The sequence below is a fragment of the Nannobrachium achirus genome (assembly GCF_963921795.1).
Source record: "Nannobrachium achirus genome assembly, chromosome: 23".
Taxonomy (NCBI): domain Eukaryota; kingdom Metazoa; phylum Chordata; class Actinopteri; order Myctophiformes; family Myctophidae; genus Nannobrachium; species Nannobrachium achirus.
In genome coordinates this window covers 32,999,650-33,010,896 of record NC_137830.1, presented here as the reverse complement: position 1 = coordinate 33,010,896, position 11,247 = coordinate 32,999,650, and the positions used below count along the sequence as shown (strand labels likewise).

Sequence of the window (11,247 nt, the reverse complement as noted above, 5' to 3'; positions counted from 1 at the left end):
TCTCTCCTGCTCTTTAAACAGAAAATACAATTTCAGCCAATCAGGAGAGTATCCATTCAATCAGTTTACATTTTTAGTGTCCATTCATGCTAGTGACACACACAAACACAAACACTTTTGATCAAACCAATCATTTTGTGTCCATTTCATTCCCACTGCTGTTGCTGCATGCTATTGTAACTTCTGACCACACTGTGGCGCCATTTACCCTTTTGAGTGTGTACAGTATGATTATTTAGAAACATAATATGAGCATGTTATTTGTATCTTAGTGTTTCTACATATGCAGTATTTAATACTTTTAAGTAAAAAAAAATACAAGTACTTTACCACAACTGGTTAAGAATTGTATTGATTTCGTCATAATGCAATACACACACACACACACACACACACACACACACACACACACACACACACACACACACACACACACACACACACACACACACACACACCACTGCAGCCAAGTGTGTAAAAAGGTTCAAAGATCATCAAACAAACAAAAATAACGCATAGTTCATACATGTTTATTTACAGTACTACTGCCATATTAGGCAAGTTTACATAAAACCTTTGAAACTTTCCTTTGCCTCATCAGCAGATCAAAACTTATGGTGCAGAAAGTTCTCATAACGCAGTCACAATAAATTCAGCTTAATTATGTATTCATTATCCCCATCAGTGTTTCTTTTGCACATCCAAAGTATTGCCCACTGAGCATAGCATGAGTGAACGTGAAATGTCTGATTTCACATGGTGATACAATAAAAAAAAAACCTTTCATGGAAAGGAAAACAAAATATTGGGATTTAATATACGCCGTACAAAAGGTGCAGAGGTAGGTTTCGCTGACAAAAACAAACAATGCTTCCCATGCATACGTAATATATATTACACTACATACACACACAGCTTGCGCTGTGCGACAACAATTAACAAGGTCACAGTTCCGATGAGTAAGCAAGAAAAAGCTGTTTTTTTTTTTAAAAAGGCGTTATTTTTAGGCAACAAAGCTCAGTCAGAACACAGCAGTTGGCACCACTTTTCAGTTGGGACGGCCAGTGGTTCTGAACACTACAAGATCCCTACAACCTCATATAGCTCATGCTTGATGCAGTGGATTTGGATGCAGTGCCGTATCATCTAGTGTGTGTGTAGCGGTCTAGCGAAGGAGTAGCCCTGCCTGACGTCCAGAGGCCTAATATCTCCCAAGGCCAAGGGTTCCCAAAAGAATCATAATTGAACTGGGGACCCCCCCACCCTGACAAGCACTTGGAAATGTAGGCATTGCACTTAGTTTGACTTGGTTCCACAGATACTGTAAATATTGTGAAAATGGCTGAACTACAAACACTGGTGAGGCATTGTGAGCTTGTAGATAGTCTATTTTTACAATGTTTGCATTGGTCTGTCTGACGTAACATTTTACAATTTGGCCAATTTGGTATTAAAAGTCATTACATTTTAACTTTAGAAATGTGCAGATATATACAATTATACTGTATGTTGGTTTGGTTACTGTTGAGTGAGAAAACAATATTGCACATTAAGCTCATCATCTGGGGATCCCTCAAAATAATTTGGGGATTCCGACCATGTTTGGGAACGGAAAGGAAAAGTTAACCCTTTGCCATGAGCGGTTGGCTGTTTGGCTTCCCGTACGGAGCGGGAGAGACTGGTTCGAATCCAGGTATAGTGAGTGACACCTACAGTATAACATCCTAGACCAGGGGTCTTCAACAGGGGGTCCAGGACCCCTAGGGGGCTCTCAGAGGGCCACCAAATGTTTGTGTGATAGGACCTTTTTTCCTTTTGTTTTCTGAGAGGATTAGCCGAAAATTGCAGATCTACTCGCTCACAACGGCTCGCACTGTAAGGCGTTGTGAGCTTGTAGATGGGAGATTTTCAGCAAAGAGGTTTGATGTATGGGGAAAAAAAAAGAGTAGATCAAGTTTTCAAAGTATTGAAGGTTTCAGTGGTTAACTGTCTGAGAATACACATTAAGATGAATCCAACACTGATGATAGTGCTGTCAAACATGTCTATTTAAGAATCTATGACATGGTTTAATCTGCAACCTAATCTTATAATATGTAGTGGTGGGTGGGTCCTTCATCCCTGTCTCAGCTAAGGGGTCCTTAACCTGAAAAACGTTGAAGACCCCAATCCTAGACGCTCCATGTCTGCATGTGTCACCTATTTTTAAACAACTGTGCACAGATACTCGACAGGCAACAACAGGTACTGTATAAAATACAAAAACCGCCACAAAGTAACTTTAAGAGTCCTCAGATTACAGACTTCATTAATCTGCGTCCTTTCATCGTAAAGCGCCTCAGGCATTGTGTGGCTGTTATCCAATATTGGGCCTTTCTTTTGCACATATGATAAGTTATAATTTATATATTATATAGTAGTACAAAACCTATACAAAACAAACGACACAATTACATACATTTCGGCATTGTCTTGTCCCCAAAAATCCCATAAAAGGCACTTTTAGATCAGTGGTTCTCAACCTGCGGGTCGGGACCCCCAGGGCCAGAGGGGGTCCCCAGATGACAGTGAAGTGACAATTAAGGACTTTTAACCTAACCCTAACCCTAATACCTGGGAAAGAAATAAAAGAAACGGAATGAATAAAGACCATTACTTCATCAAAGGTAATCAACAAACTATACTATAAAAACTGTTCAAACATTGGCTAAATTGTCAAATAATATAAGGAGGCAAGTCATTTTGAAAATGGCTCATCTACAAGCTCAAAACTCATTGGGGGGGTCGCGGCCTGAAAAGGTTGAGAACCACTGCTTTTCAGTTAGGTGCTGAATCTAACTAAACGAAAACACTCACCATGGTCCCCCACAAATGCTTTTCTTTGCATAATTACTGATCATTTGCTTTTTAGAACCTAAATCTAATCCAGATTGGAGATGTGTGTGGTTCATATAGCCTTTGACGCACTCTTCTTGTCAAGATCATCAGTAGAATTCGATCAGGTACTCGGGGTAAATCTGGTTGCTGTCGAAGATCACATAAATCTTTGGGTTTCCGATATCGTCAACGCAGCTGTCGTAAAAGTGGGTGAAGCTGGCATCCTTAGACGGCGGTCTGCAGTACTGAGGATGGCCCGCGGTGTACTCCCCAACGAGCACTCTGGCCAGGAACATCGTCTTGTAAGGGGGCTCGGTGGCGAATATTGGCGGCGCGAGCCCGTGTCTCTGCAAGGTGGTGTTGTGCTTCCCCGTTGTGAGACAGAACTTGCTCGAGTATTTGGCATCTCTAGCAAAATAGCTCCCTGGTAGAGAGAAGCAGAAGGAATTGGACTTAGGTAGGGGTAGAGTAATTATTTCAAAATGTATATTAGTATTATTAGAGTATTTGAGCAATACATGATGTTATTATAAAGAAATGTAGGAGTGAGTGTTAATAAATCTGTAAAGATTTGCGAGTAAGAGTGCATCGCTACGGTATGAAAACATCCCATACCTATGAAGCTAATTGTCCCAAAAGTGCAAATGATTGCTGCATGCTATTTGTTTCAAAAAGCTTTATACTCTGAATATACTGTATTACATGTATATAATGACGCAATGTGACATAGCTCTGTTTAACACAATACTGTACCCACTTCAACTGTACATACTTTACCTTTTTGTTTCTTGAATAGTTTTTATGTTATGTTTTGACACTTGCTTTGGCAATGTTACAGCCTAAATCAAGAAGGCAATTACACTAGTGTCTCTTTATTTGGTTCCATCTACTTCATCATATCCACAGACACCTGGCTGCAATGTCCTTACTTTGTTGTCCCGCAAATCATTTAAGAGGTTGGACGAAGGTCATTCTGCAGCAAAGCTCCATCTGATTGGAATGATCTTCCTCCTAACTCTTAGATCCATTGCATCCTTCTGTCGTTTCAGGACTTCCCTATATTCACATCTTGATACAAAGCTTCTAAATTGACTGTACTTGTAGGGACATGTATTTGCCCTTCTTTCTCTTCTGTTGTTTAACAGCTGATGGTGTGGAGTGGGTGGGAGAGGGAGAGCAACATGGCCCTCTTCTAGCGCCACCATCTTTTTCCGCCGACTTTTGCTAAACACATTGTTGGACATTGCTCCTACAGATTTTGGCCTAAAATCACGCTAAGCGGTACACAGTATCTCTAAAGTCATGTCATCAACATGCATCTGTCCCATTTCCCATATTCCCTCCTGATTGGCTACGATTTCCTTCTAAAGTTTGTGTATGCGACGTGACGGTTGCTTATCTCCCGATTAAGGCGTCTTACTGGTTTAACAGCTGATGAGGTGGGTGGGAGAGCAAGCTATATTGGTATGCATGCATTTGTGTACTTGTATAGTATGTATTGTATGTCTGCTGTTCATGTTTTTATGGGACCCCCACGGAAATTAGATGATGCATCTCAAAAGGCAGTCCCTTCAATGAAAATCTGATATGTAAACGTATGTTTTTTAACTGAACTGAAATTGTATAGATTGTCACAACGTCGAAAGTAAGAAATTACCTTTGCCGTAGACATCGCCATGACTCCCCGTCAGGCGCCAGTCAAAGTTATATGTGCATATAGCCTGTATGTTGCTGTGGCCAGTGCCGTGAAACAACATTCGCTCATCGATGTCCAGGGTGCGCTTGATTTTTCTTAACTGCGTCTTCTTCCTTTTAGGGAAAATCGGCAAATGAGAACACAACAAAGGACATAGTTCTTATTGTTATTTGTTAAGATGTTCATCAACAAATAAAGTAAAGATGTATCACCAACCAAGGCATTGATGCACTCAAACATAATGAATTGTAATTGCTACCCAAAGTTAACACCAAATATGGTTTAAGATGGTGTTTTCAATAAAACTATTTTTTGGTTTTGGAGAAACCAGACATTGATTCTTTTTTGAATATTATTTTTATTTAATCTTTAATAAATAATTAGTTTGTCTGCAGAGGAAGAGACAGAGTCTAAAGAAAAATGCGGCTTGCATCTTTCCACGATGTGATGATAGTTTTTACCCAGTACAGCTTAATTCCAAAACCAAAACAAATCATATCGATAACACCCGTCCTTGGTGATTAATACTGTCCTTCTAATGCGTGAGGGGGGGGGGGGGGGGGGGGTGTTTTTACAAAGACTTTTTTTCATTTATTTAATTATTTTTTGGGGGGAAATAAAAATACAATAAAAAACTAAAGACAATGTACAAAAAAGTATTTGAAAAAAAAAAGAAAATGGCCCCCCCACGATGAGTCGCCAGAACCAAGGACAGGTGTTTTCAATGAATCTAAAAATGTTTAGAGTTTGAAGTTACAATGAGGAAGGGGGTGTGTCTGATCAAATGAATATCACACAAGCCTGAGTAGACGTAAAAAAAAAACGACCCCCAACCCTGTTTGAAAGTGAAAGTTCCCTTTAAAAACGACTCTACGGCTCCACACTTCAACATTCGCAAAATACTTTACTTCTGCCATGCCTGCAAAAGAACTCCCATAAGTCTAGATTCTGAATTCTCTGGATGGATTTGATGGGGTGTCCCATCGTCCTGTCATACAGCCTGGCTACTTCTTTGAACTCGTAGGTTTCTCTGCCCAGCTGGATGAGCTGAAAAGGGGAAGGGAGTAAAATACAAAATAAGCATGAACAAAAACCACAGACGACTGTTGTACTGATTGTCTGTTGCGGGCGATGAAGACTTTCCAGTGAGTTCATGCGATGCAGCATACTGTAACTAGTGTTGCCATGTCTGCTTATTAGAAGTGACTTTGGGCTTGTTTTTTCTATAAAGTAGCTTGTAAATATTGGTGGTTGTGGGTGTTTTTAAGTGTAGTTGCTTATTTTGGGTCTTGCTTCATAAATGTTGTTTAGACCAGTGGTGCAATTATATTGTATTAAGGCATATAAGGCTTATTAGCTAGGGATATTTTTTTAAATTATTTCTTTGGGGAACATAGCAGATCTACAAGCTCACAACGCATAGCTTGTAGATCTGCCATTTTCAAATAAGTGCTTACGTCGCTTCTTTTGGGCTTCTTTTAACAGACATAGTCACGTATTTCTCTAGCCGAATCCTGCAACACTGACTATAACCGCTACACAGTATGTCACATACATGAATGCATATTATTATTACCGGTATTCATACATGGAGTTTTACTGACCTGATAGGGTTCATCTGTATTGATTCTTTCCCAATGGCAGGGAACAGGCAATGCAAGATTATCACAGATGAACCTGGGAGATGTGAATAAAATATGAATTTTGACAGCAAATTTTGATTTAGTTTAGTCATAATCTTTTGAATACGATGTAAATTAGTTGTAGTGGAAATAGCCGGTCTACACGCTCAAAGCGTTTTCAGCTTGCAGTTCTGCCATTTCCAAAATAAAAAAAATAATTAATTAATTAATATATATAACATTTTGACCGTGCAAATAATTATGATGATTATCACAATTATGAAAAAATATATAATTGTGATTAAAGGTATATTCAGTGATTGTATTTCATTCAAATAAAAATATAATTGGTACATTTTCCATTCATTCTCCTCAATAGAATGTGTGCTGACCATATAAGGACTTCCACCATGGCCCGTGTTACGAGCATAGCTAGATTCGGTTTTCAGAGGTGGCCAGCCAGTCCTCAACAAATCAGGGTAAAGTATGGCAGTAGTTATGTTATGATGTATAGTTATGATGGTCAAAATAAATGTTTTGAGAACCACAGTCGCTCTGAATCAAGAACGTCTGCTAAATTGTATACTACTGAACTCATACAATGCCACAGTCTCGTAGTAAATCAGTATCATACATATCCTGAAGCTGGAGACACGTAGGCCTACCGATATTCAGTGATTGGGTCTAATGATCAAAACGTTATAATGGTGTATAAAATCTACAAAAAACTAAACATTTCCATGCTGTAAGGCCAGTAAGGGACAAGATGACCACCGGCCACTTTCATTAATACTGAATACACCTTTAACTAAAATAATTACGATTATGCAATCATGTCATAATTGTCACAGGCCTATTCACAGTTCAAATATTCTTCAAATGTACCTGAAGCCAGTTGCAGAATGGAGGGAGCGTTTGATCGGCCGCTGCTTCCCTGTTGTTACGTTGATCTGCTTCATGACTAGGGAGGAATTGCATCAAGTCAAATGTTATCACGGCTGCATTTCTTCATTTCTTTTAGGTATTAAAAAGGTTATAAAAGTCCTTAACCCATTTAGAACAGGTACACATTATTGTTAGAGATGTTACCGATCAATCGGCAATGGATCGGATCGGGCCGATCAAAGCGTGATCGGCGATAATCTGTGGTTTAGATCAAAAGGTAAATTCACCGATCCGATCCGATCGGTGCATCCGATCAACCAGCCGTTCAGTATGCCCACTTGAGGCCATTTTGGGGTTTTGATTTCCACAGTGCTGAAGGAATAATTAGTTACTGCTATGCTAATAAATACATAGTAATGCTAGTAAATAACTATTAGGCAAATATTTAAATGAATTCATGAGTGAATGAATGAATTAAAGTTAAAACATTAACATTTAGAAAATATAAATAATAACTTGATCGGATCGGTGATTGATCGGGATCGGGTGATCAAACTTTTGTGATCGGTGCTCGGTGATCGGTTCCAAAAAACCTGATCGGACCATCCCTAATTATTGTGTATCATTATTTTATGCTTTAACTATTGAAAAATAGCAGATATACAAGCTCACAGCGCGGCACCGAGTGCCGCGCTGCGAGCTCGTAGATCTGCTATTTTTGAAAAATCGTGAAACTTGAATTTTGACTCGATTCTATAAGTGTCTTTTGAATCCTTCTAAGATTTTTTGTAAAGCCTATGTTTCTATGTCAGCAATCTGGCCAGCCATCGTCAAAGAAAAGGTCCTTTTCACTTAACTGGAGCTCAGTTAGTCTGTTCTTTAGAGACTACTATGTCAGTGGTGCTCAAACTTTTTCATGTGAAGGACCCCCAAAATGATATGTATTTGGCCACGGACCCCCATCTCAAAATATTTAGTTCCAGGGACCACCCAGAAGCAAAATTTGAGTTACAAACGTTCGCTTTAAAAAATACATATATTCAAAGATTTGCACACATTTTCACGACTTTTTCAAAAATAGCAGATCTACAAGCTCGCAGCGCGGCACTCGGTGCCGCGCTGTGAGCTTGTATATCTTCTATTTTTCACTGGTTAAAGCATTCAATAATTCTAGGCCCTGGGGGGTCGTGAGCCACAGGTTGAGAAGCAGTGTTCCAATAGCAGGGTATGGGTACTTCCTAAGTTACCTGAGAAGTCCAGCTTGTAGGTGTACTTGGCCGTGTAGAACTCCATGACGCCATGTTGGTTCCTGCTGTAAACCTGTTCAATCTGAGAGCTGGTCACAGAACACGCGGCGCTGGGGTCAATCTGACAGGGAGGGAGGGACAATATTTTAGATAATGAGAAAACCGGGCGGTGGACTGGTGCAAATTCATGAGATGTAGATATAGATATATAGATATAGAATGGAAGGATGCCATTAGACAGACAGACAGACAGACCACATTGGAAATAGAGATGCTCCAATTTTTGGGGCCGATACCGATCAACTACCGATATTCCCGATCACAGCGTGAAATCCATAAATTCTTCTGTTTGTTGAGTTACTGACGTAGCAGCATTTATATATTTAATGATTCTTCTTACAAAACATTGACATTGTATATTAAGTATAAACATTAGAAGATTGCAGGCTGAGGTCCTTTAGTATCCAACTCAACTTGTAGGAGTTGAAACTGAGGTTATATTCAGTCCCACAGATAAATATTGTGGAAATAGCTGATCTAGCTTGTAGATCGGCAAAGCCGATAGGCAAAGCCAATAGAGGTATTATCGACCGATCGCGATCAATCGGCACATCTCTAATTGCTTATATGTCTTATAGATGGTGTGGGAGCTATTTAGTATTTTGCTATTTATTTACTATATTATTTGATTCCTATTTGTTATTTTGTTTTACTTCATTCATTTAGTTACAGACGTATTATTTCAGTTAATTTGAGTTACAAGCTCATGGGCGGAGTTCAAGTTCATTGAGGAGCACAGCAGGGTTTACTTAACTAATGAGCACACAGAGGCAGTCAGAAGCACCAGGAGGGTACGTGGGTTTTTACCAGCGGGACAGGGATATGTTTTAGCAGACAGTTTTTACATCTTCTGTACTGTGATCCAGAGCTGAAATAAATGCAACAAACAAAGAATGCGCTTTCTGGCTGGACAGTGGACTCCTTCCCTGCACTCTGTGTAAGATTCGCTCATCCTGATGCACTCAGTGGCCCCTTTGATTGTATTGTTGTTTAGCCACTACAGATGGGTTTAAGTTATATTGTGAATTTACCAAAATCATCATAGATAGATAGATATCTATCTATGATTACGCTTTAACTTCTTATCGATGGGTTCAAGTTATTGTGATTTTACAAATCAGATCATAGATAGATAGATAGATTGATAGACAGATATTGTATACAAATGGAGGTGGGGTAGGAATGGATGGTGGCTCATGTTTATGGTACCTCAAACATGTGCCACACTCCACACTCGGCCAGATAGAACCAGGACCAGTTGGGTTCTGAGGTGTCCATCTCCTCCATCTCTGGGGAGGAAGCCAGCTGGTCCTCCTCTGGTGGAGCCGACATAATGACTCAATCTGAAACAATTAAATAATAATAATAACAATAACATTCACAGTAACGAAGTAGTAATGAGCACCAGCACAACATAATTCACAGTATTGATTGTCTTCACATTGCATCTATAATATAATATTACCTAGAGTGAATGACAACGCTAAAAAAAGAAATGACAGGAAGTCAAACCAGGAAATGTTTCACTTGTTAACGGCTGTCATTGTTCTTGTTATCAATCTATCCCCAGTTTGATTAAAAACAGGGTGGACGTGAACGTGAAGCGGTGGTCGTCATCCATGACGGATGGACTGTTGGCAGAAAGAAAGTGCAGGTGATTTGATAACAATAGAACGGCTACATGACAAGAATCCGCTCCTCCTCCGCTGTTTTGTTGTTTATTTATATTTGCTTCCGGGTTTGGAAACGTAATATTACGTGAGACGTGACGTCACGGCGTTGCGTTTTGGCCGGTGACGAGCAGCGTTGCCACGAGCAGCGTTGCCAGATTTTGTGAAAGAAAGAAGCACTTTAAACCTATGATACTCTGGTTTGATTGATTGATTGATTAGTTTATTAGCAGTTTGCAATAGAAAAGGGTACATTTTCATGACAGCACAAATCACTGGTACAAGGTCAACTGAAAGGAGATCCTAGAAAGCCTTACGGCTTATTTACACAGGAACCTAACTATGGCTATTTTAATAAAATATCTCGAAAGTAAAATGTGGAAGATTTATTGTGGAAGAAGTTTTGCAGGGACTAATTAGGACTACATATACATGAGGGTAATAGGGGTTTGTCATATGACATATATCATTTAATGTTTATGAATTGAGTTCAAAGGGACTCCAATTTAAACAAGCCATATTGAGCTTTTTTGTGGTCTGTATCCTTTTAATCAGTTTTAATCACTTTCTTGTACCTTTTCCTATGCAAACCTAGGCTATAATAAAAATTATTCAATCAATCAAATAGCCCATATATTAGGGGTCCGTTTAATTATGACATCATTCGGTGGACACTGGACCGCGTGCTCATATCCTATATTAAACAAAAATAAGCACACCGCTTTGGTTAATTTTCCCAAATAAAAGTGAAGAGCAAAAGTAAAAGTGTATTAATAGTAGGCCTACTAGTAGCCTAACTGCCTACGGTGTCGCTTGCCGAAAGCTCTGCTAAGTTCCTCGCGCGACACCATCGTGCGACGAAGTAAAAAAAAAAAAAAAAAAAAAACATTTCCCCCCTCCGCCTGCTGACAGGGACGGGGCATGCATTCATGCATTGCAGAATGCAGACAGATCGAGCCCCGCCCCTCCCTCCCCAGAATAAAACTTCTATTCTTTTAAAACAGTGTTCCTATCAGTCGCTGTCAGTCAGTCGGTCCAAGGAGCTCTGTTCTTCTCATAAGAACACATCTGTCCCAATTCTCCAAACGCTCTGGTGAGTCTGGTAAGCCTACCTTTACCACACTGTAGGAATTTGATTTTGATTGATTAAATAGGCTACTACTTATTAGTAGTTCGCAAAGGAAAAGCAC

At 39.5% G+C, this 11,247-nt stretch overlaps 1 protein-coding gene across 1 annotated transcript; it reads right to left on the bottom strand.

Moving 5' to 3' along the window:
• Positions 1-625: 625 nt before the first annotated feature.
• On the bottom strand, positions 626-10,029 carry LOC308309015 (protein mono-ADP-ribosyltransferase PARP11-like). The gene is made up of 8 exons (XM_080754472.1): positions 9,853-10,029; positions 9,597-9,730; positions 8,328-8,448; positions 7,081-7,156; positions 6,178-6,250; positions 5,477-5,620; positions 4,535-4,682; positions 626-3,301 (listed from the first exon to the last, which is right to left on the bottom strand). The coding sequence occupies exons 2-8, from the start codon at positions 9,717-9,719 to the stop codon at positions 2,985-2,987; spliced, it is 1,002 nt and encodes a 333-aa protein (XP_080610598.1). The 5' UTR covers positions 9,720-9,730; positions 9,853-10,029; the 3' UTR covers positions 626-2,984.
• Positions 10,030-11,247: the final 1,218 nt, after the last annotated feature.